The 27,301-nt window shown below is 30.9% G+C and overlaps 1 protein-coding gene across 4 annotated transcripts in view; it reads left to right on the forward strand.

Moving 5' to 3' along the window:
- The window catches only part of LOC109608656 (CUGBP Elav-like family member 4), a 334,021-nt gene that overhangs the window by 226,173 nt on the left and 80,547 nt on the right, over nt 1-27,301 (forward strand). Inside the window, exon 1 of one of the 4 annotated variants that reach the window (XM_020025166.2) lies at nt 16,574-16,636. The exons of the other annotated variants lie outside the window; for them this stretch is intronic. Within the exon in view, the coding sequence (XP_019880725.1) occupies nt 16,622-16,636 (15 nt within the window). The 5' untranslated portion in view covers nt 16,574-16,621. Of the gene's footprint in view, nt 1-16,573; nt 16,637-27,301 lie in introns of those variants that run through there. 4 annotated transcript variants of the gene reach the window in all.

The raw sequence follows: 27,301 nt of genomic DNA on the forward strand, positions 1-27,301 counted from the left end.
CGACACAGTGTTGTACAAGGGTAAACAAACGACCACATTAATGACTCACTAATACCTAACACGGGAAAAATGTTCTAAATAACCAATGTTATTTGTTAAAAATGATATAATCCGCTTATAAGTTTCCATTTCAAATTAATTTTGTAATTAATTATAGGTTACAGTATTAGGCAATTCATGTTTTGCAGTTTCTAATCTGGATTTTAAAAATCCATAGACAAAATAAGTCGCTAATTAGCACCGTAAAGAAACATCGAAATAATGTTTTTGATAAATAACGTCGCCGAGAGCTCGTGATGTTTTTGTCTACCTCTATTAAGCAGATTTCTTACCCTTTATGAAAATTAAATGTAAGCCCTCAATACGCCGTTGCTTGATTGCAACCTACCTCCATTATTAGTCTTTGAACGTTCAAAGTAGATAGAAAAACCCAATTAGTTCGCAATTATTAACCCTCAGTTCATTTATATTTCGCCCCGTTTCACATTTCTCATTTGCATTTTCACTCTGATGAGACTATGAATTTTTTCGCAGTGACCTCCTCTCTCTTTCTCGTTTTTTTATACCCGTTTGCTCCTCGCAGAAAATGTTTTATTGGAAATGATTCATGCAATCAAGGGGTCTAATGATCGCGGGCCGGAAAATACCCGCTCCTTGGAATTAATTACTTTAAAAGAATCTCGGCTCATTATTATTTTAATTATTTCGCAAGAAAAACTTATTGCGTGTGTTTTCGAATTTAATTTACATGAAGCGCGTTTTAAAAAAATAACTAAATTTAAAAATTATTGACGAAATATTAATGAATAAAAACATCAAAGTTAAGACCTAAATTATGTCAATCGTTAAATAAATGTCTTCGTTATCGGTAAAACGTGACAGGAATTTGTTCCGAATTTATTTTTAACGTCCATTTACTACACAAAGTATATTTATATATAAACCATTTAACTAAGTTTATTATTTTTAGAAACGACATTAATGAGGAATAGTAGGTGTAATTGTTATTGAACTAATGTAATGAAATGTAATGAAATTATTAGATTTATTTATGATTTGTGAATAAAGTAAAAGTATACATTAAAATTATTTTTAACAAATTAATACATTTTTTAAACCTAATCATAGCCAAAGTATCTAGAGAACACCCAGAAAAATCGAAAAAATTATTTAACTTACAAATTATAAAATGACATAACTAAATATAAAAGAACACACAGTTTTTTTACTATTTATCGTATTTCAATATTCATCAAATTTTTATAAAAGTACTTTTATTATTATGGAGAGGCATCATTCAAATGACAACCAAAATTAAGAGCAATTGGGGTGATAGAGGGTCGATCATCACAACGTGAAGTGACTCGCCAAATGGACACATCTGTGAGTGTAAGTAGATTGTGGAGACATTACAATGACGTAAAAGGCAATAGAACAACTACCCCGGTACATGACCGCTTTTTGTTTTTGCAAGTTCGGAAACACCCGGAAATAACAGCTCCCGACCTAAGACAAGAGCTTCTTAGGACTCACGATGTGATTGTGTCATCTCAAACCGTCAGAAACTATGTCCGACAGTAAGGTATATTTTGGAGTCGACTTTAAAGATATTCCGATTGCTCCCTAGAAATCGCCCTACTCATTTAGCTTGGACACCAGATCATCTTAATTGGGGTCCTGATGATTGAAGCCGAATTCTCTTTTCTGCTAAGATTAAGATTTTGTTACCACTGAGATTCTGGAAGAATACGTAACCTGGAAACCAATAACGGCTACAACATGCTCGTGAGGTGGTGAATTTTGAAGGAGGTCATTTATGTTTTGGGAAGTAATGAATATTGACGGGGAACCGAGCTCTTTTTAATGGAAACCACTTTGAATGCAGTTCGATATCACGACAACATAGTTTTACCAATTGTGTTATTCTATTTAACCAATATTAGCCCGAATTCCATTTTCCAACAGAATACGTTAGACCACATACTGTGAGGTTCATTCGAACTCCACAGACTTTAATCCGATAGAAAACGTTTGGGATGCTATGAAGAGAAGACTTTTGAATCGGCAAAACCATTATGGAGAACACCATCAGCTAATTTTGGTGGTACAGGAATTGTGGTAAAATCTGGACCTAATAAACATTAGTAACATAATTAAAAAATTAAATTATTAATTTTTATGCATAAAATAAATATATTATACAGGGTGTCTTAAATTTTTATTTGTCCCTTTAACTTTCTTTAACTATTTTATTAAAATATATCCTTAGAAATAATTGAATTTTCTTTTAAAATGTCCATAAATATATAATTTGTGATAATCGTTAATGAAACTAACAGAAAAGTATTTTGACCATTCCAAATTACTGATGATAATTATTATTTATTAAAAATAAGTAATAATTGTTATTTTTAAATAATAATCCCATAATATAATTAACTCTTAATGATGTATAATGTGGTACTACGTGAAGTTCTTCTTGAATAAATCTTTATTTATACGTAATAAGGGAAAGTAGAAAAAGTTTGTTGAGTTGATCACCTTTTAAAGATTATGATACTATCGATCGGTCGTTTAAAAAGTCTTTGTTCTAAAGCTGGAGGATCATTTTCAATATAGAATCGTCGACATGCACATAATGTATATAAAATCATTGAGTGCATAACCTAGTTTCGGAGCGTCTTTCGGGAAGTTGCAAGACGGGAAAGAAGGGAACATATTGCGTATTTTATCACGTCTCCAATAATTGTATCGATCGATGGCAATATCAACAATGTTTGATCAGTTTCCGAGCGGCTCCCCATGCATGCCACGAGCTGGCGAGAGGACTTTGAAGTTACTTCGTTATAATTTAGTTCCGTTTGAAAAGTTTCGAGGCGATGTTGCCCCCAACCTTCGCGGCGCGGTGATCGGGGACGTCGGAGGGGGGGGACAGTTTCATGTTTCGCAAGGTAGTACAGTCTCCTAGGTGAGGCAATTGTTCCGACTGACGTCACTGCTAATCACGTTACACCTCATTATAAACTTCGGGGAGTGTGCGTTAACTGGATTAAGTATGCGTTATCGTTACGGTGCCGTCGCCGACGCCGCCGCCCCAGACTCCGTTTCTCTCTCCCGTTTCGCCCGAATTTTGTGCGGCTTGTTTCTCCAGAAACCGCACAAATGCAAATTACTGTTAACGGACTAATGGACCGCTTTGCAAGTGCTGGTGTTTTTGAATTTTGTTAATTAAGTTAACTGGAGAAGAAACTCGCCCGCCTTCTACCTGACTTTCGAAAGACAAAGGCCGAATCTGAATGTTAAATTGTATCTCTGAGCATTTTTAGCGATAATGAATAAAATATGATTCGCGGACCAATGAATACGTGACTTTATTCGGAACTGTTCCTGACGAACACGCGGCGCAGCAAATTTTTACGAATTTAATTTTATTTCGTTCATGTATATCTATAGTAGTGTAACACGGTGTAAATTCATTACAAAATATAGTATGATATTAATTTTATTGTGAAATAAAATCATACTTGTTACACTTTTATATTATTTAATTAAATTTACATTATCCGTACATAATTTTATTTAAATTCATTTATTGGTTGAAATATTATTACGGAACTAGATTGAAATTGATTCCGAATCAAAGAAGGCAATCTAATAAAATGTTCCACCGGAAGCAACAAAACTAAATATAACATAAAACCGGGCTACACTTACCGCTTGCTTTAATTAAATTTTTCCCCGTAAAAGACAAAGAACTAGTAAAAGTGATATTATCCCCATGCCAGAAATAACATTAAATTGAAAGGGTGATATTATTTTTATTCATTATATCGAATTTCACCCTAATCCACACAATAAAAAATTATGTGTCCGAAATTACCCATAAACCAACAATAAAATAAGCGGTAATGGTCTGAAATTCAGTTCCCTCCCTTTTATGAAATTGATGACCCAGTTTTCTTTAGCTTCACCTCCAACGTCTCCACTATTAATAAATTATTCACTACTACAATTAATGTAACTGACGATAGTTGCAGTCCCCATTTTTACGTGCTTTTGGCGACCACAATTAGCGCCGCACTAGGCCGTCGTGTGTTTCTCATCACGAGTTATATTGGTTTTCGTGCTTCAACGCTTGTAAATCCCATTAATTATTCAAAGATTCTATTTACCTCATGAATTAATTGTTTTTTTTTACTGCACAGGGGAAATAATGGTTTTTCAACTGTAATTTTATTTCCTATTTAATTTTACAAAGTTTTTCCTTGCTCAATCAATATTACAAATAATTACAGTTAAATAACTATTTAGAGACAGATTTTATTATAGTTTTTGAATACATTCATAAAACTGGTTTATAAATTTCAATTTTCGAAGAACTTTAATCTTGATATTTCTCAGTCATATAAACTGTGTAAACCGATGAGGAAGGATAATTTACATTCCCAGAAATTTCAGTAATAGGAATGTATTTAATGAATGTATGAAGCTTTTCCCAGAGCTGCTTTCACAGTTGTTTTTAATATAATACAAATGTCACAATTTCTTAAAACATATCAACGTGTACATACAACATATTCAATATTATTTTCCATGATTAAAAAAGATAATTATAATTAATTTTCTCTTCAGTGATTAGCTTTTCTTCTTAGAAAATCCAGTTTATCAAAGCGATGAACAAGGTGAAAAGTTCCACCAACATGAATGAAATATAAATAGATGTCAAAGCGAACGAGCAAATAGTGGAAGACGATCACTGGCTTCTTTTACAGGAAGGTCTGAGCGATAGAAAAGTTCATGTCGATGGTTTTCATACAATTCAAACATAAATTTAGCACTAAATTTAAATATTCATTTTTTTACATTTTCATTATGTTTCCAATCTTTGTATACCAGGGCTTGGAATACTAGAAATTTTTATTGTTGAAAAATATTATTTAAATGACAAGTCATCAAAAATTAAACGAAATTTCAACTTACGTTGACTGTAACTTAATTAGGCACCATTTTATGCAAATAATATTCACTTTTCTTTATATTGGACGACCCACTAAGTAAAACAATAAACCAAAAAAAAAAAAAAAAAATTGTCATTATCTAGGGGAATACCATAAATAAATAAATATGATTATCCTTTTCAGCCCACTTGAGTTTTTCTAAATATATATAAAAGAAAGTTTCCATATTATTGCTGTAAACTAGTGTAACATAAAATTAAGAATGACTGCGTTGCCGAACTTTTTTACGTACCCGAGTGAAAACAATGCTTAGCCTCTCCTATTTTATTTATCATTCCGCAGCAATAAACCAAAGTTAAAATCACAATCGGCGTAGGCGAGAAACGGCGGCAATAAAGCGAGATAATTTTTTTTTCTCTCGCGACGACTAATAAAGGTTAATCGGCAAAGTTGTGCGGCGCACAAGTTGTGCTCAAACTTCGGCGGCAATACACTTTATATTTTGTGTACATTTTAGATGGCCAGATGCGATGAAAACGAGATGGGAAAATACGTGTGTCTAAGATGACGGGGCGAGCGCGGCCTCCATTTTTATGGTAGTTTCCGTGCACGCGAAACAACATTAAAGTTTGCGCATAACTGTCAGATAAAAACACTAAACGACCAATTAAATTACACTGTACCGTGTGTATAAGGGCCCGCGTACAATGTATTGTACTTCTAGTCGGGGTCCTGCTAATACATTTTAAGAAATATATAGGCTGCAACTAAACATGTTTTCTATGACATGTTAAACGCTCCCTGGGAATTAAGGGGCGTGTTCTTTATGTTTCGTTGCAGGCTTAAACGATAATTTATATTTAAATTTATGCCTGCTTCACAAAAATTGTTAAATTATTATTCAGTTTCAACAGTTTGCAGGATTATTTGAGAAGAATGTAAAATTTCAGGAATGGATTAATTTTAAATAATTTGTTTACTTTCAGATTTTTAATTATTTTCGGTATTATGCAAATAATAAACGAGATTAAATTGATTTTAAAATTTAAATATTACACTATAACATCATCACATATCATTGTTAATTAATTAGAAGTACATTTTAATTAAGTAAGTTACATTAATACAATAAATAAATATACCCAATTGTGGCTTTTAATATTATTACACTGTTTTGTAATAACTAAATTCAGTTTATTAAATTATATTGTAATTAATTAAAATGGGGTGGGTGCACATATTTTTTTTTTTTTTTCATTGGCATCATATCAACTTAAACAAGATATTTAATCAATTTAGAATCACGTAATTTTTCACAATATGTAACACAAACAATGCCTTTCAATTGAAATTTCGTAATTAAATTAAATTTCATTTCATTTTAATTTAATTTGTATTATTTTTTATATGTTTTCTATGTCATGCTAACTTAACAATTTTAATTATTTTACATCTGTCTTCATGTAATAAATGTGATTGAATTTATTTTAATATTAATTTTTATAACATAACATATATCATTGTTAATTAATATGAAGTATTAATTAATTAAGTAAGTAACATTAATGCAGTAAATAGATACAGAAAATTGTGGTTTTTAATATTATTACATTATTTAATAATATCTATTTTAGTTTATTAAATTTTATCGTAATTAATTAAAATAAAATGAAGTGGGTTCCTATACTTTTTTTCATTGGCAGCAAATCAACTTATTTAAACAATCCGTATATATTTTAAAATATCTAACATATACATTTTTTTCATTTTTTATTAATTGTATTGTTATTTTTACACACTTATTCCTTTGAAATGGCGGCTCCCATTTCAAATTTCGTAATTAAATTAAATTACAATTGTTTTTAAGACATTTAGTATTAAATAACAAATATCATCATATCGTTTAGCAATATGAATTAATAGAAGAACATTTATTAATAAAAGCTCTAAAATATTATGTTGTTTATTAATTCAAATTGTTTTTTTTATTTTACACGCTCACATTTCCATTTATTTTTTATTATTATTGAAAACATACCTATTTAATAAAATGTGTAACTTTTAGGTCGATTTATTTTTCATTTACTTTTATTTATAAATACATGTGTATCTATAGTATTCACATTTTATTAAAATAATTTAAAATTTCCATTTGAAATAAATATATTCAATTTTTTTGTCTGTACATATTTAAAGTTTGGTCAATTGCGTACGTCTCTCCTAATATTTTAAATATTTTACTGTTTTCATTAATAATTTACAAATCAAAGTCATATGAAAATTGTAATAAATATTTTATGTTCACAGTACATTTCATTTATTTCAAAATTTACCTAGCATAAAACTACTGATTCACCTCTATGTAAAGATACAATAATTAACACACGCACAAATTTGGAATTTCTTAACTATCGCAACATGATTTAATTTCCACACTTCCAAGCTCTCATGAAAGGTCTTGTTGGCGGCACCCCACCTCGTTCATGATTTATGACCGAACAACCGCCCCAAAAAACGGAACGCCATAAACCGCGTGCCATTGCAATTCAACAGATCGATTAACCACGCGATTGTGCCCAGATTTTCAAGTCGCAACAAAACGAGGCCGTGACGCCAAGAAGTAGTTTTTAGGCGCAACAGGCATCTGGAAGTCGGCTCTGGAAGCAACTGGTGGTCGCAACCGAGGCCCAGCGAAAATATTACACATGCAACAGCATAATTGGCAGGTGTCCAGAGGCCGCGGCTCCTTTTCACTGAAAGCGCGAGCCCGCAGAGCCTATTTTAATATTTATGTGCAGGAGCGATGGCTCTTTTTATCGGACGGCTGTGAACCTTCGGCTTTGCCAACTTTTAATTTATCGCGGGGCAATTTCGTGATGATTTCAAATTTACCGTGGATGGAATGAATTATTTTCAATATTTTAATATTTTCCTTAATGTAAACAAGAACAAAAAGGGTTCTTTTATTTGTGACGAGCATATTTCATTAAAAAATGTGTACTTGGTATGATTACAAAAGTTTAAATTGTACTCTAAATTCCAAATGTATGATTATTTATTTTATTCACCTAACCAAAGTAATATTTTAATTTTAAATTTTTTAATTTTGCTTCTTCCCTGACAATGAAAGAATCAGTTGATATTTTTAGCTATGCCTAAAATGTGTGCGTGTTTTTATTTGTATTTTTGGACCTGCATATAGCTGCCCCAGAATCAATAATTCCACAATCATATTTTTGTGTACTACCGGCAAGTTTTTTAATGTACGTCAAATTAATTTCCATAATTTATTGTCTTACAACTAAGTAGTAATATAACATATTGTTTATTATTTTTAAATATTTTAATTAGATATATTTAATATATTAAATAGCTATTTTTATATTTCAAAAAAAGTGCTTAGAATCTATAGGTTCGCATTAAATTTTCCCCAAAAATTGAATAAAACCATCAATAATTAATGGCATTTATTTCAATTAAACCGCCCGCCCAATAATAAATCACTGGTCCCCTCAAGAAAAACATTTAATATCACATAATGATAATGCTAAGAGCGAGTAACAAGTTGTAAGGAAAAACACAAAAAAGAAAATTTCATAAATCAGTCTAGTGGACGTCTTAATAGGAAGTGATTTATTGCCAAAATGCACATTGTATCACATTACCCTAAAAGGAAATCCCGTAAACGCTTCTATTTCACAACCAGACAAGTCGTTTGATCAATGGGAAATTTCCTATTGTGTTTTTTTCCGCAAATGATTTACAGCATAGACAATATTTGGAATAATTTTTATCTGCAACGATTAGTTTTTCTATTACTGTCGAATGTGTAATTTATTGTGTTATATATGTGTTAGTATACAGGGTGATTCACCGATATGATTAATTGGAAGTTTACAGAGAACTAAAGAGATATTAATGAGAAATTGAAGTAGTATTAATAATAAAAAATGTATTTTTTAAGTGGAACCTTATTAATATTACATTTTTTTGAAATTGACTTTTGGACCCCTTGCATAGTAAATCATTTCTTACCTTTAACTGATGTTCATTATTAAATTTGACTTTAATTCATTTCTAAGATAATTGTGCAGCCATAAATTGTTAAGGGAATTTTTCAATTGGATTTCGAACAAACGAAAGTACAAGGGTATAATTCCGGTCATAATAGAAACAACCGAGGCAAATAAAACCATTGAAATAGACTTAATTTATGGTAATTACTTGATTTGCAATGGTTACACGCCAAACATTTCGTACTGCCATAATTCCAGGGTAATTTGTCAATGGATTAAATGAATCAATAGCTGAAGAAACAGTCAATTTAATTGCAGCGAACGTGGCTAAAATGGAAGCCATAAATAACTTCGACCACTTGTTTGCTTCCTTCGCATCTGTCACCAAAGGCGAAGCCAACCCCTTTTTGCTCGACCAACATGACACGAATTTACAATAAGGCACAAAGAAATGGGAGAAGAATAAAGTGACAACATATATAAAAATATTCAGTGAACGTAAGGTTCTTATCGATATAAATATAATCATCTCGCGTGCATTGCGATATAATGTTTTGTTGTTCCATTTCGATGGATTGAACTGTTTTAAAACTCAACTACACACTCCGGCCACTTCATATTGGGCCCCATAAAAACGGAATTTTATTACATCAACGGAGTTACTGCACCAGTATACCATATATGAAAAGCAGTTAACATCTTATCTGCTTCCCGTATAAAAAACAAACTGTCAAGCTTTAAATTTTATTATTTCATACGTGAAACATCACAATTTTATATGTGCATTTCAACCGGCACTAAACATCCCTCGGACTTATTAAAATTTTACTTTATTAAAACTTTATTATGGACCGGCAGACGCATTAGTCCACGTTTTTTTTTTCCCCTTTTTTTATTATCGCCGGTGGTTAACATGAAGACATAATTTTTAAATTCGCACATCGCGGCCCTTTATGTCTTCAGTATCGGTTTACGACCCTCTCATGTATCGTAGCAAATACTGCACAAAAAGCGCTTTGGGTTCGTGCAACGAAAACCGTCGTGGGATTTAAAATTCCCCGCAATAATAAATTTAATGCATTCGTACAAACAAAATGCTCGCAGAGACAATTTATGTCCGTCTTCGGGGACGCTGTTCTTCTTTGAGCCACTCGCTGATGAGATGGTATTATTTAATCGATGCCACAAATTTTAACAGTTATTATTATTATTATTATATTATTTTAATATTAGTGACTCAAATATAAAACGTAATATGTAAACTGGCCAAGTGGTAGCTTCGAAAAAATTGGTATGAGTTCGAAAAACATCGATAACTGCATAATTCAAAAGTAAAAAAGCAATCCAATCTTTTCATCGACTGAAATTGAAGCCAACCTGGGGGAAATAGGACTTGCTGAAATTAGTATCAGTGTGAGAAGATAATTAGTGAATAGGGGTTCGTTTGAAAAATTTTGGTTTCTACTAAAAATGTGAGTCTTAGTGACGAGTCTAAATTTAATTTATTTTAATAAAATGATGATTCTGCTTATGTTAAACATCCTACAGGTACAAATATTTATAAAAACGTTGTTATACTCACAGGAAAACAAGGTGGCGGTTCAATTATAAACCCTCTTAGACTGGTTAATGTAAGGGAATAGAAATGATGCTCTTAATAATGTGTCTCAACAGTAAAACCATCCTAAAATGAAAGTGTACAAATATCAACACTATAAAAAACATCACGGTTATAACCAAATTCGACATAAAATTTTAAAAACTTAAAGGACTTTATCACAGCAGCTAAAGAAACATTTAAAGTAAAATCATAAAAGAAGGTTATTAAACATTGTTAATATTAAATTTAATAATAGATATTTATCATTAAAAGACTGTTAAAATTAAGGTTGTTATTTTTATGTCCAACTCTATTCAGAACAATGTATGTAACATTTTATAGAATAAGAATATAGTAGTTTTTATAACACTATATAAAACAACAAAAATAACTTAATATAATTTTAACAGTTTATATTAAATAAATTATAATTTTAAAATTATAAAAAGTCAAAATACAACCATTACTGTATATTTAATTTTTTAATTAGAAATTTTAAGCAACAAAATAACTTTTTAACTCCATAAAAATTCCACATTAAAGTAAGTAAATTTTATTTTAATTCACATTAAATAAATATAATAGCATAAAAATAATATGAATATTCTTTTGAGTGGGATAGATCTAAATCAAAAATCACCAAAAAAGGGAAAACGTTATAAAATATGAATGGAAAATAATATTTTGTTAATATTTGGTTGATTATAGCAAATATATATTTCAGTCATGTGTTTGTGAAATTTACAAAGCGTTCGTCACTTTGACTACCTAAATTTTTGAAATTCGTAAAGCATTGTTGAAACCAAGTTGGCGTCAAAACATAGACATAATCAAAACATTGTAAGTAAATTTTATTTGTTTTATTTCGTCTATCGTTTGTTTGTTTCTGTTTCTATCCAAAAATAGAAATAAACAAACAACAGAGAAAACAAAACTATGAACATTTGTTTGACCTTAATTGAACAAGTCCAATTTGATTTCTGACAACAAAATTATTTTAATAAATCAGTTTCTACGATTTGTTGTTTTTTATTGTCAAATAAAGTTGAACAAGGAATGGCTTTATGGAACTAAATAAACTTTGTCACCAACTTGATTTAAATAGTACAATAAATAAGAATATCGACGACTCATAAATGAGGCAACCTTTTTTTGAAACTGTTTTTAAGATCATTTGTACGACAGTCATAATAAAAATAAGTGTCAGATCTTGCACACATGTGACTGTTAAAACACCAAAAGTTCAACTGAAAAAAGATGTCATCCCATTCATAAAAGTCCCGCAAACTTTTTACAATGTCCCAGTTTGCAGTATATCTTACCGGTCCCATAGTGCGGTGCTGTAAAGTGTGTTTCGTGTTTCCTATCTCACTTGTTGTTCACCTCCTCTGTGCTAAAACTGCACCCAGCTGACTCACCATTCAGTCTACTGGATTTTTTGCCGCTTTAAACACTTTTATTGATTTTCAGTTATCCTTTAAATTGTTCCTTTATAGTGAGATTACTAACATAAAATAAAAAACTGTTTCACGGAGCAGTTTCGAAACATCCGATACTTGTTTAATATTGATGTCGAGTTTAGACTGTAAACTTTATGGGAAAAAATTTCAATGATGCTGCATTTTATAGATGGAAAATGCCTTCATCACTGAGGTATAAAATAAATATCTGCTTTTCCTGCATACAAACCATTTTAAAGTGTAATCTCTCATTTTTCATCATTTTATACTGTGCAAAAACGAAGCGATTTTAAACTACTGCAAAAATCTGACCTCACTACGTGACCCGTTTAGGCAATTAATCTTAATTAACATCAGCACTTCACAAACGAATAATAAATACATCCTAATTGAATTCTCGGGGAAACATGAGTAAAACTTTCGCGCTGGCCATAAATAAATTTGCAGGTACATAAATACCGGTGAACCTGCAACACGCCGGTGGAAGGTAATAATTTTATTATTTATATAAGCGCGCAATAATGGCAACGAGGGGACGAGTCACGAATAAAAAAAATGGAAACGGAGGATTTACGCTTTAAAATTTGTACCATTGTGCGAACGCCATTGTGCCCTCCGTAGTTTCTTATTTTCTTCAATTCGCACTTCATTTGTCGTGTCCCCGTGCGGTGACCCATTTTACGCAGCCCCTATGGGTGGGGAAAATTCCCTTTCATGTTTAGGGGTCGTTCTGACGTTAAAAGTGCTTAAGTTTTTTAATTGTTTGTACAATTATGTAAATGATTTGTTGACTTAAGTTTTAACAGTTAATAATTTTACCTTTAAAAATTCCAAAAACATTTTCTTATGAGTTCATCGGTACTAAAATAATATAAAAAACACCCAGAACGCATTCAGATGTTTTCATAAAATTTGGCATACAAGTGGCACCTATTGAAGAAAGAAATGACTAAAATTTGAAGTCAATCGGAAAAAAAGTATTGTCGGTTTTTTGTTCTTTTTTCTTCATATCTTTAAGGTATTTCAAACAAGCGTGTACTTAGTTTTTGTCAAAATTTGTTTTATTGAGTAATTTATACTAAATGTTTAATATGCCTAGAATATGAAGAATAAATAATTCTATCCAATTAAAGTGATAAAGTGTGATAGAGGTAGAATAGTGGGCCTGGATGAAGTAGAAATTTTGTTTAGACAAATATCGCAGCGTTTGAACAGAAATGTGAGCATTGTAATACGATGTTGACAGTCATAGAGTGAAGAGAGCAGAACAGGTAGAGCATGAGTTTCCGGAAGAGCCAGAGCTACCACAGAGACCCTCGTCTTAGATTATTGGCCCTAAGGGATAGGACGAGTTCAACGCTGATCGTTACTGACAATTTTTAAGTCGATGAAGGTAGGCCAATTGGTACCCATGTACCCACGTCAACAGTGGGATGAAGCATGAAATCACATTGTGTTTAGTGATGAATCACGCTTTGCTGTGGAGAGTCATATTCATAATATTATGGGTTTAATAGTTTGTGATGCTATTGCTTGTGGTAGCAGGTCACTTTCAGTTTAAATTAGTGAAACAAGATAATGGCAGTCCACATATTGCCAGGAATACATTAAACTTCCTAGAAGCCTCCCATGATTTACTACCTTTACCACCCAGATCTTCAGACCTTTCCCCAATCGAACATGTGTGGAATATGATGAGGCGACGCCTAAGGAATTTGCAGCGGACTCTTAATGAATTAAGACATCAGATTCAGTGATAAGGAACATCAAGAAAATGTCGATAATCTCATTAGATCGATGCCACAACGCATCAATGAATGCCTTAATCAAAGAGGGGGTGCGACCTATTATTAACTTTTGAAAATTTATGCTTTAAGATTTCTGTTTATTTTTTTATTAAATATAATAGGCTCATAATTTTCTAAAAAAAAATGAAAAAAATCAATTATATGTGTTGCGTTTTTTTGCACGCAGTATAGATGTTTTTCTTTTTTTTTTCAAAAATATTGTCCAAAAATACACGTTATTCTAAATAATCACTTAAATGCAGTGCTGAACGTAAACAGTCACCACAAACGGAATTGGAGATCCCATCCAAAATATCCACTTATCGAATGTAGCCCTAAACATTCGCTTGAAATCAAAACATTTGAGTTATCAATTAAAAATTTCACGTAATTTTCTCTCATGACATTATTGTCAATCAATTTCGTTAGAATTATAAAAGGTAGACTGCATATTTATAATATAACATTGTTACATTCTATTTTATAGTATTTCTATTGAAATTTTAAATATTTATATTAAATTCCTAAATTATATTTGCTTTATCGAAACCTGTTTCTAAGTACGAATTGAATTTTAGATGAAATATAATTAAAATTTATATTCAAACACTAATAAAATTCATAAATTCATTGTAAGTTTAAATTTTAAAATCAATCCCCATTAATTAAAACGAAAAGTATATCCATGTAAAGTAAAGACAACAGCTCCGCGCTTTCAAATTGAAATTGCGATGAATTTTCCATTTACAATAATGCGACGGAACGATTTTGCATGTGTTTAAAATTCGACGCGAAAAATTGCTTCTATCTCGAATGCAAACAGTGAAGTCGTAATAAGACTGCACAACCCGCGGTCCATTATGAATATTATTAATAGTTTTTTCCTTTCTGTTTCAGGTGAGTGATACCGCGGGGATTCGGTGAGATTGCTACAAAGTAGAAAAATGGCGGCTCCATAAACACCTATTTATCAGCCGCCCTCGAAAATGACGCGCAATTTCAATATTGCAACGAATGTGGGTTCATTTTAATTTTATGAATTCATAAAATAGAAATTTCTTCTGTACGTCAGACTGAGTAGCAATGGCAATAAAATTGAAACGACAAAGTGATATGTAAAACGTGCGGCATTATGCTCTAACCGGAGTCATTTCAAATGGGAGACGTGTGACAAAACTTTAACGTAAACGCAAATAGAATATTATGTAAGCCTTCAAACTAACACCGAGGAATTCTTGGATGTGAATTCTATTTTTCCATTGTTAACACATCCGGTATGCTCAACAATTTTTAATATTCACTTTATTAAACTAAAATTGCTTAACAATAGGTATATTCAATGTAACTTTGTTCCGCTAGTTAATTTAATTAGCTTGAAATTAAGATTTGGAAATCCATTTTGCGCTTAATGCAATTAACTGGCAGAACATGACAATGAAAAACCTCGTGAAGACATAAAGGCCATTCATGTGAAAAATGTTATTAGTAAAACACCATTAGGAGCTTTGGTTTTAATTAAGTAAAGAGATACTATTAGGGCCGGTATCTCAAAGGACACAGATAGCGTTGGACTGTACCGAACAGATAATGTAACTGAGTTTTCTATAAAAAGCGTCGCAACGAGCTCCAGTGCACTAACTGCATTAGGGGCAGTACACTTTCAGTTAATAGGCTGCTTTCAACCAGTCGTGTTTTGTAATGGACTTTATTGTGCCCGAATACTACTATGAAATATCCAGGATATCTGCTTTAAGCGGACCAAAGCGCAGCACAGCTGTTTATTAGCCGCCATTCAGTTTAAGATTATATGCTACATTTGGAAACAATGTCCAAATTACAGGACCCATTTACATGTCAAATTACACGTTCTTTTTTTGGGTTAATTAAACCAATTTCGGATACTTTTTGACCGGATTGAATTAGAAGTTGCACAAAGTTCCGGCGCAATCGGTTCGGTCGCCGCACGTTTTTTGCTTTTTGACAACTTTAATTTGGCCAGATTTTTTTATTATAGGAACTCATTTTAATTACTTTTTCATTAGTCGATTTTTTGAGCCTATTATAATATTTCAGAATTAGAAGTTTGTTTAATTTTTGTATTATTTTCCTCGTTAGGAAATAATATTCTTTTAATTTTTAATAAATATTTACAATTATTACATTTTCATTCTTTGAATATCTTTCATTTATATAGAATTTCCTATATTTGTACATCCAATTTAGAGTCAAATAAATCTAATGAATAACATACAAGTTAAATATAAAACTGAAATTATAAAATACGTTTAAAAATTCAAATTTACATAAATGTAACATCAATTACTATTCAATATTATTACATTTTTTCTTTAACAGTGTTTTATTTGTTTAGAATCAGATTTATAAAAATTTTCAATATTTTAATATTCACTCATCCAAAAATTTAGAATCAAACAAATCTAATAATAATTCAAATACAAACTCACGTCTATCTTTTCTAATTCAAAATATTTAAAGTATTTTTGTTATCTCAAATCTCAAATAATGAAAATCTTATAATTACTAATAATGATCACAATAATATTATTTTATATATAAATATTTCAAATTAAATTATTCATAAATAATAATGAAACATTACAATTTGATTAGTCAGTCGCAAGTCACGTGCATAATTAATTGCTCCCTAAATTATGAACTAACGTTCTTTAAGTGAAACCGCGGTTGTTTCAACATGTAGACTACATTGTTCCCCCATTCAACAGGTGTAACTGTAAATCCCGCAGGAACATTTTGCAGACATTCAAGTAATGCATAAGTGATGACAGTCTATAATGTACGTAGCCCAGGTACGTTTCAGCGCCTCTTGATGACCGTTTCGTTTCCCTAATCCACCGAAGATGGCCTCACGAATATCATGTCTTATTAACATTTTATCGAGCCCAAAAATTCACACACTTTACTGCCGCGTCCGGCTATTTTGGGCAATTTGAAACGGGGCACCGCTGCAAAAATAGAAATATCCCTTAAATAAACAGTTCAGCGCAATAAAATCAATTTTATAGCTTGCGAATTATTAACGTGCACGTACGTAGGACTGGTTATGTTTTGTTGGGAACGAATTTATTGTTTAAATATTAGTTTATTTGCATAAAGGTTTTGTTTTGGGGGAAATTCGATATCGTATATGTATGTGTGCTTGGGTTTATTTTATCAATTGCAATATTTATTAGACTTTTGTAAGCACGGATTGCAATGAAAAGTGATATAAAATTTTATTCATCATTAACAAATTACTGGTATGTAATAAAACATAAAAGACATATGATTTTAATTAATTTATTAAAATTGTAATTTACAATTATGAATGAAACTACGTTTATTACAATCAATTAACATTCAATATTATTTTTTTAATGCTGCCTGTTCAATTAGCAAAATATGTACAAAAATTTGTTGATTTTTATAATGTTGCGAAACACTAACTTTATTATTATTGACTATTCTGTTTTTCTAAAGGAAATCGTACAATTTCACCGAGCTAATTTTCGAACAATCTCCGATAAAAAGTAAAATGAACAGATAATTCCACTCAACCTATTGACATTACTCTGGATAATTATAAAGCCAATTATCACCGTAAATGAGGTTAGCATCTACATCGGTTAAATGGGCTATGAGCGTCACGAAATTTTCCAACAGATACAATCCGGCGGTGGCAAATTAATTGGAATTCAGACATTCGAAGATGATTCAACCGTTCCCTCACAGTAACTTCAGTTAGTCGTCATTGGAGAAACTGGAGTAACTGCAACGTGGAGCGTTCGAGCGAGAACCGAATCCGCCGAAAACTTCCCAAACTGTCGTTATAATAGATGTATATTATAATTAACCCTAATGGATGCATGATTTTATATTAAATTGAATGCGCAAACTTCCAAGTCAAGTTTCTATTGTTGTGCATTGTATCGTGAGTTTCCCGATTTGCAGACATAAAACTATTATCGTCGAGTACAGCCAAGCTTCCATTAAACTCTCTTTCACACACACGATTCGGTTTAAAGCGGCACCATTTGAAGGTGAATTCACACTTTCAATTGCCCCGAACCATTTATAAAGTTCCGCCTCCTGTTTCCTAATCGAAGAATGCATGACTCTCGGGAGTGTGCATTTGCTAAAGTCGAACCGAATTCGATGCATACAGACTTCAATTTCGCATCACCGATGTGGTGTTCATGTTCAACCACAATGCATATTAATGACAATTTTTAAATTAAATAAAATAGATCATTATCCGTGAATATAATATTCACTAGTAATATTGATATAATTTCTGAGGTAAAGCAAAATACATTTTCTTTCATATAAATAATTATACAGTATGAAATTTTTAATTTTGTAAAGACTCAACGTGAACAAAAGATAAACATAAATAAAATAATGTTACATTTAAATTTTCTTTGTTGTACGTTGCATTCGACTTTATTATTTTTTGCGTGCACCATTTCAATATGTATTTGCAATACTGAAAATATAAATTTTCTCTAAATTATATTTGTAATACGAAATAAATACACTATGCCGGTTCCGAGTTAGTGCATTTTTACATAAAGGAAAATTAAATCTTTTACTGGATCAAAGAAAATACTTCAAAGTAGAAATGTACGTTATTCGCAATTTTTGTTGCTGTCATGCAGAAAATAGATTAGTTTTAACAAAGTCTCGCGGCAAAAACGCAGGCTTTGAGACGAACGCACAAGAAATATGATACGTCTATGTAAAAATGAATTATTATCATCATTCATATTATTCAAAATTATTAAGAATTTACGTCTAGTTCCACTGAGGCCTTTTTTAATTTATTTTAATTCCCTTACATTTCATTCCGAAATGAACGGAGAGGGAATATAAATATTTTAATGTGTATTGGTTTAGTGCATCCTAATGAATTTTCACCTTCACCCTAAGTTAAATTGGAGTAAATTTAAAATATTCGTTCGTGCCCTGTATGTTTCTTTTGTATTTAATTACGGCTGTTACGCCTGTAAATTCTTGGTAAGAAGGACAGGAAAACAATCTAGAAGAAAATTACTCGCATAAAAGTCGTTGTAAGTAAAAGTGCTTTTAAAGTGAAATTTGGCCAAGACGAATATGCAGAGGTAAAATGAGAAAAACAATTGAAGCAATTAATCCAAGAAAAACTAATCAAGCAAGATAAATTGCCGAGAGGGAAGCTGCGCAAAATTACTTTATAGTCGTGATAAAATATCTACCTATTTTAATAGAGAGTACAATTTATAAAACTACTTGTACATTTGGAAATTGTACGGTTTAAACGGTTTCTACGTTTGTATATTGCGTTTGTCGCAAAATATATTAGTCGCATATTCCGGTTTTTCATTTGCCAACATATATAAATATAAATTTAATTATTAATTTAATCATTGTTACGCTTTAATTTCATTTTCATTAATTAATATATTGTATTACAGTAAAATATTTATTATTACGTGAAATTTAAATTTATTTGATACTCCTGGACCTTTTGAAAAAGGAGGGCGATTCTCATACTATATGTCATATATTTTTTTTTGTTTAATAGCTTTTCGATATTTTGCTATAATAAGAAACATCCAGTTCTTCGAAATAAACTACAAACTCCATACCTACATTGTCGACAAACCTTTTACAATCGCGGCATTTTGTCAAGTTTGGAAATAGAAATTAACCCAGTGGAACTAAATGTGGCGAATAGGGCGGGTGAACTTTATTTTATTGTCTTGAATCTTTAGATGCAAATACTGCCCAACAATATAATTAAAAAAATCCTAACGTCATGTCGAGTACTTTTGGTATTGCCCCGTATTTGTTAATGTCTATAATTATTTTATATCAAAATTGTTAACATACGTTTTATTAAAATTGTTTGATAAACAATTTTTTAGTAATAATATTAAAGTTTTTACAATTAAGTTATAGTTTTGTAGTTACTTCCATAATGAAATGGTAATTACTAATTATTATAATTGACATTTTCCAATTTAAATTCTTTAAACATTAATTAAATAAAACAATTAATTGATTTAGAATGTTACAAATGTAATTAATTTAATTATTACTTTTAAATACTAACTAAACATATATAATTAATTTAATTAATTAATTATTTCTTGTTTTTAACAACAAACTAAATTTGTTTTTATAAAATTTTAATGATTATTATTTTCATTTTGTACATTTGATATCATAGGTTAATTAATTAAATTAATATTGATTAAATACTCTCTCTCTACAAGGTTAATTATAGTGTGAGGTGATGTAAACTCACGCCTCATTGACAACTATTATAGGCTTCAACCAATAAATCAGAAATAAATGAACCTGTAGAACCCATTTTGTAGTAATATCGAATTTTCTGTTCTCTATCTTTTGTTTTCTCTTAACTCATAACTCCGTAACTACTCGATTTTAGCCGTCAAAATAAACAGAAAAGGCTAAGGATATTTTTGTAAACCTCTAAATTTTGTTGCAAATCTTTATGTAAATAAGAAATAAAATTTAAAGTTATATATTTGCTTATTTAAAACAATATTTTTTAAAATTTAAAATATAAACATATAAAAGTTTTTTAATTTTTAGCAAAACATGAAATAGAATCTAAATTAATCAAAAATAATTTTAGTAAAGAGTATGTCCTATACGATTTTTTATAATTGCTCTCTTGAACATAGGTTAAACATAATTTTGAAGTATTCATCAATTCAATGATTCAACTTTGAAATTAAAAAAAAACGATATTTAAGTAAAATAATACAACACCATTTATATATTATCAACATGATTTATATACAGTGTGTTACAGATATTTCAATCGTAAGAAACATGTTTTAATGGAAAACAATCAATATGAAAATGTTTCTCCACTTTTGACCGATACTGTACATTTTTGTACAGGTTTTTTATACTTACAACATATACTTATAACAACACAGTATAAAACATTAATTACTAATAATTGCAACCAAAGAACTTTATCTGTATTTTAAAAAATATTCTTAGACTTTTCTTGTATGTGTAGTATCGAATAGAGAATAAAAATACATCTTAATTGAGGCCGCAAGACCACCTACTCCATTAAAAAATGCTTGATGTTGCCCATGTGATATTGGGCAATTTGATACATGTCAGCTGACATCAAAAATCACCAAGGGGGACATTTTAGAACCAGACTATGTATTTTTTTTTAATTGTTGTTGTCCATTATCTCTTTTTAGTAAATATTATGTACTAGAAATAGATTTATTATAGCAAATAGAAATTGCAACCTCGACACTAATTAAACGTTAATAAAAACTGAGACTGAAATGGGATAACAATGAATTAAATCCGCGACACGGGAATAAAAAGCAATGATTCCGAGCGTTAATCGAACTTCTATGAGCTGAATATCTTATCGGCCATAAACGTTTGAAATCCCGTGCAAGACAAGTTGAGACTTGGGCAATTGGACCCGTAATTACCAGCAATGACAATTTCCATAATTGCGCCCCGAACTCCGATTGAATTTATGCTCGAGGATCCCGAAGATGCAGCCCGAAAATGGATTGTTCCGATGGGCGCAACTCAAATATAAATTCCACCTGCCCGGAATTAATACGTTACAAATAGTTTGCTAAACATTTCGCCCATGTTTACTCACTTGAGCGTACGTGCAGGCTTGTAATGTAACAATTAAGAAATCGTGTGTTTGCACGGAATGGAATTTACAGTGCGCTCTTATGGCTTTTATTTCGAAAAATCGCGATGCGACGGATTGTTTGCACAGTGAACCGTTTGTTCTGTTGTAAAAATTTAATACGTAACGCTCAACGAAAACTACCATTATCTGGTACATGGTATTGTTCTGAAAAGTGTTTATTGAAAGAGGAATATGAACATTTATGGAAGCAATATTTCATTTATTCTACGACTCATTAAAGAACATTTCTGAATGTCTCAATGAAATTTCATTGGTAATGTTGAATGGTGGCTATAAATTGCCATCGATGCCGCCAGACACTGCTCACAAGCGCCGTTACAATAAAAGTGAAATTATTACACTTCTCCTCACAATCACTGAATGTAAATTTCCCATAAAACTCGAGGCTTTAAACCTACTTCACCGTTAACTGAAATATTAGCGCAACGATAATTAAATTGTAAACAATATAAAAGGATGCTTCGGCGGAACAAATCAAATGAGTTTATAAAATTACGAATTTACCTGGAGTATAGTAGACAATTATAAGTTTAATTTATTACCTTAATTGGTTTTTCCTCGGTCATAAAGTAAAATTAAAACAGCGGATGCCTTCGTACGGCGAACGGGAAATGATTTAATTAAAACAAAGATCGACAGTAATGGTACGACCACGGGTGATACGAAACATGAAACCTTTTACGGATGCTCCACTTGAGAGTGAGTCCGTAATGATAACATAGACGTAAGATTGCTTCCCCTCGTCCCTTTTTACTCTTTTCAACTTACTGCCGGGTACATTAAGGACAAATACTACAATCCTTGCAAGATTACATGCACTATAAGAGCAATTATTTTTGTTTGACTCGGCGATTCCGTTGCCTTTCTTTTCGGTTCACTCTTCGCTGACCTAAATTAATATTGCTTTTATGGGAAGTTATTACTTTTGCCATGCTTCTAAGTAAATACAATAAAACCCAAAATGTATCACGCTGTTTCATTTAGGTATACGTTCAATTTTAAAGAATTTGAAGTAAAATATTCAGTAGAATTCATGCACCCTTATGTGAAGATTTTTCTGTTTAAATCGACATTTTTGTTAATATTTAATTTATTATAAAACTTTATTAAAGCTAAACATATTTAAAATACACAACTATGTTAAAATTGTGAATATTTTGTGAAAATTAACTGTAACATATAATTTATTAAATTAAATAACAATATGAATTAGGTGAAGGCATAATGACTTATGAAACTGAAATTTAACATTTTACATTCAACCCTGATATAAATTATTCACATAGTGTAGCTCACGTAAAATAGAAACAGTCCTATTTCTAAATTGTTCAAAAGATAAACCGTAAAAAACTCTATTCAAGACTTAAATATTGTTACGTATAACCAGACAGAGGCCCATTAAATACACTATTTTTACTATAAAAATTTAAAAACAAAGTATGGGTACAAATTAAATCTCATAAAAATATTGTATTTAAATAAGTTTGTGAATTTTCTTTAATGAAATTAATGCTTTTTTTGATAAATATTTAATTAGAAAAAAATGATTTGTTGTTCTGCTTACGTAATATGTTATACACAAATATTTAATTAATCCAGAAAGTAGTTCAAATCAAATTTCATAAAAAATATTATATTTGTGGTATTAACTTATACGTCATGTTGGTATTAAGAATTATAATTTTATTAGAAAAAGAGATTTTTAGTTCTGCTACAGACGTAAAATATTTTTTTATAATATATGGTATAAACAAATTTATATTACATTTTAATTTTTTATATGAACTTATCTGTATTATTTTATTTAGTAGTTTTTATGCTCTTTGTAACTATGCTATTTATTTATTTATTTATTTATTTATTTATTTATGTTTTCTATATTCTATATCATTTTTTAGGTTATAATATAATTCATGTTAAAATCTATATGAGAACAAGATGTGAAAGGTGAAAGAGACTCAAAGGAAGCTTCAAAATGTTAATTCTACTTTATAACCTAAATAATTTCTCCATATGACTATTATTTATTTTGTCGTTATAAATTTTTTTAATTAATAAATCCCAAAATTGAGGTTGGTGTTTTCTTTAATTCCAAAAATGCAGAATTTGTTTCTCAGGGCATTCTCAGGTTGTTAAAAAAATTGATTGTTAGCAATTAAAAAAATTATGTTAAACCTAATATTTGTAATTCATTTAAGTTATGGCCAATGAGTGATTTTTTCTTATTATTCCGTACTAAGTTACTGTTTAATATAATATTTAATAATATATCTGTCTATGTTGTTTTAGTGACGAAAATGGATTGTTATAATTGTGTTAAATTGAATATTTAATAATTTTGCACTGTCGCATTATCCGTATAATGCCACCATGAATTACGATTATTAAATTTCTGGCAGAATGGCACAATCGCCTTATAAATAATAAATTAGAGCCGGATATTACACTTCAACGTGATGAAATGATAACGCGAATGTCACAACTTCATGTAAAATTATTACGGCCAATTAAAAAGATGTATTTAATTGGGTCGCGTTGAGTAGAATAATTTAGTACAAAATGACCCGCTATTCCATTTGAACACACGATAAAATGGGTTTAACCCCATATTTTCCGCTCTCCAACAAACACTGTTCCCTTGTGAAGTTTCCCTCGAATATAAATTTCGTGACAGTGCACAATTTGCATAGGCACCCACGTAAGGATTAAGTCATTTGAATGTTTTTTTCGGCAATAAAGCCTACAACATTTTAAAACCGTTTAAATTCGGGAACAGCTGGACGGGATATAATTTGTTCGCGGCGCCGCAAAAAACATGTTATGCGTAAATGATTGGTGAATGATGTTGCGGTTTTTACTTCTCGATTTACAATTTGTAGCAAGGATTAAGTTCGAATGTATCCAGTTTTTGTCCGTGTTGGTGTGGAATGGAAGGAACAATCAAGGTTTTTGTGTTATTCATTCTGGTGGACAATCAAATTTATATTAATTCATTTTTGCAACATTTATGTGACAGATAGAGAACGACTTGCACATAAAATTATAATTACCGCAGCGCTATTAACCAGACATTTTTTATATACCAACATAAAACGAAAAATAATAAAATTTCACGTGATATAATTTCCAATTAAGAGGCCAGAAAAACGGGCCGGGATTTTATTATTAGTTCTCGTCGTAATAAATATCACACGCCGGATGATTTTTGCTTTTATAGCAAAATTCTGGACTTTAATATAATTCTTTGATCTATTTAAATTTTTATATGTATCAGTTTATAACTCAAAATAATAACTTTTTGGATGGAAAATTTAATTATCTCTCATCATCAATTTTTGAAATACTTTTTAAATATCCATATTTTAAAGGAATAATACAGATATTTTTTTGCATTATTACTTCAGGATTTCTGCCTAAAAATAAATAAGGAAACCTGTTGAAATATATTCGCCAGTTAATATTCGTTGATGATAACAAGGAATGAAATAAAGTCCCATATCCTTCCCGTTTCATAAAAAGGAAGCGAAATCTTCTTATCTGCCTCATATATATTTTCAACAAGGCGAAAGTCTTATTTATAGAATACTTCCAGTAATAAGAAGCCAGTTTGAACAACAAAGTTAAACCAGATTGGAGAAAACAAGACGAAAAACAATGTATAAATAAATAAGAGACATATTACGTTTTTGAGCTGGAGTATTAAACTCGCGTAGACAAAGCGCCCCTTCTGTTCTTTCTTGGGTACGACGTCAGAAAAAAAATGCGCCCGAATTAAAAACTGTTACAAATATTTGAGAAGCTTTGCAAAAAGGGTCGGGCCGTATCAGACCTGTATTTCGTTTTGTGTTAAACTTTAGACAAGTTTATAATTGATTCTGTACATAAAAATTTAATAATGGCCGCCCGAAAACTGAAACGACAAAGCATTTGATGAAGTTCCGCGCTTTATTAAAAACTTGGCGCAATGTTTAAATTCTTCCTTTAATGTGACCATTTAATGAATGTTTAAGATTTTTAATATCAGACATCGCGCAAATATTGTTCACAAATTTGCCGGCCGATTCTAAAACAATAATTATCTGTTGGGCAATTAAAATGATGCGGACAAATTTTTATTCGATAATAGAAAATAGTTGAATATCACTTGTATAGTGTACTCGCATAAGATACGATGTACGAGTATAAGTATAAGTCTTTTGCTATTGTACACATGGTTGTCGACAGTCAACAGTGTCCAAATAATATTAAAATTTACTATACAAATATTAAAAAAATAATTTTGGACTCAATAAGCATAAAAATGAATATTATAATTAGTATTATTCATCGTAATTTTATATAAGTAGTAATAATAAAAATTAAATAAATATGTAACCGGAATGGCGCCACACTTTTTATGCCAATAAATATACAATTTGTATATAAATTAATGAGTTTTACTTAATATTGGATATTTCCTCCTCTATTTCAAAATTACAGCTTCACACCGTTTGTTTTTACACAAAATCAGTGTTTGAATTTCGTTTTGATTATCCCAAATCTCAACAAGAATGCTCCCCACTTACTTCAATTTCTTGTAGAAACGGTTACACACTTGATTTCTTTTAGCAATAGGTGGTGCGTTAATTTCTTGAATCACTTTATTAGGACGCCTCCTAAAAAAATTATTAATTAAGCCTCAATTACTGTAATTTATAGAGGGCCAGAGCTGTGCACTGCGACAGTCGTAAAGCTAGTTAAAGCAAGCTTGTGGAGTAATAACCCAAAAAGAATAAACCGTTGACAGTGAAAATAGCGTCAGCCATGGAGACAGTCATTATTAAAACAAAGAGATTTTTAGCAGGCGGTCCATTAAATACAGACGAAGACGTGATGGCGGTCCTGGTACGTCGGCGACGTTCGCCGGCAACAACCCAAAACCGTAAGATGCATCCGCGGTCAGAGTGTGCGGGAGTGTCGGAGGGTGCCATCAGGGACAATACGCGCTTCCATATTGATCCTTATTCGGGGAAAGGTGGAAGGTGGCACACTGGGCCGGAGGTGGCTGTGAGAATGGCAGCATTTTCAGCATCGGGTGATACGACAGCTGTCAGGTGCACGCTCGAACGGGCTGCAAATAATAGCGACATGTGTACGCGCGTACGATCCCGACCACCGGCGCAAATAATACGAGGTGTCACACCGCATAAAAATATCCAGGAGGAATGTAATGTGACTATATGAAATTTTTATGATCTTGGATTTTTTATGTATGAAATACGCTCTCAAATGGAAACATTGTAAATGTGCGAGACAAATGAAAAATGGCCCCGTGTCGCCTGATATATTCAGACCGTAAAAACGCGAAAGGCAATTCACGACAATTTGCCTTCAAACTACCTAGGGCCGATTTTCTAACTGGCGCCTTTAACAAACTACCAACAAAGATGGATTACACGCCTAAATGTTACAAAAGTGACAAGCTGAGTTATGAAATTCCTGCTGTTTCTTCGAACAATACGCTAGTGTATATGTTAAGTTTTCATTATGTATCAACTTACCTATATTAACTTTTTTTAGTCCTTATTATGAGCATCCACCATTTTTAGAAAATTGACAATTTTAGACTTCTAATACGCATTCGCCATTTTTGATAAATGTATTTTAAATTAAAATTAAAAGCTAATCATCAGTTAAATCTAATTTAATAAAACCTATTCAATAAATGTACATAAAACCGGTACTTTTATACTAATAAGAAAA

Source organism: Aethina tumida, chromosome 3, assembly GCF_024364675.1.
Source record: "Aethina tumida isolate Nest 87 chromosome 3, icAetTumi1.1, whole genome shotgun sequence".
In the NCBI taxonomy this organism is placed as follows: Eukaryota; Metazoa; Arthropoda; class Insecta; order Coleoptera; family Nitidulidae; genus Aethina; species Aethina tumida.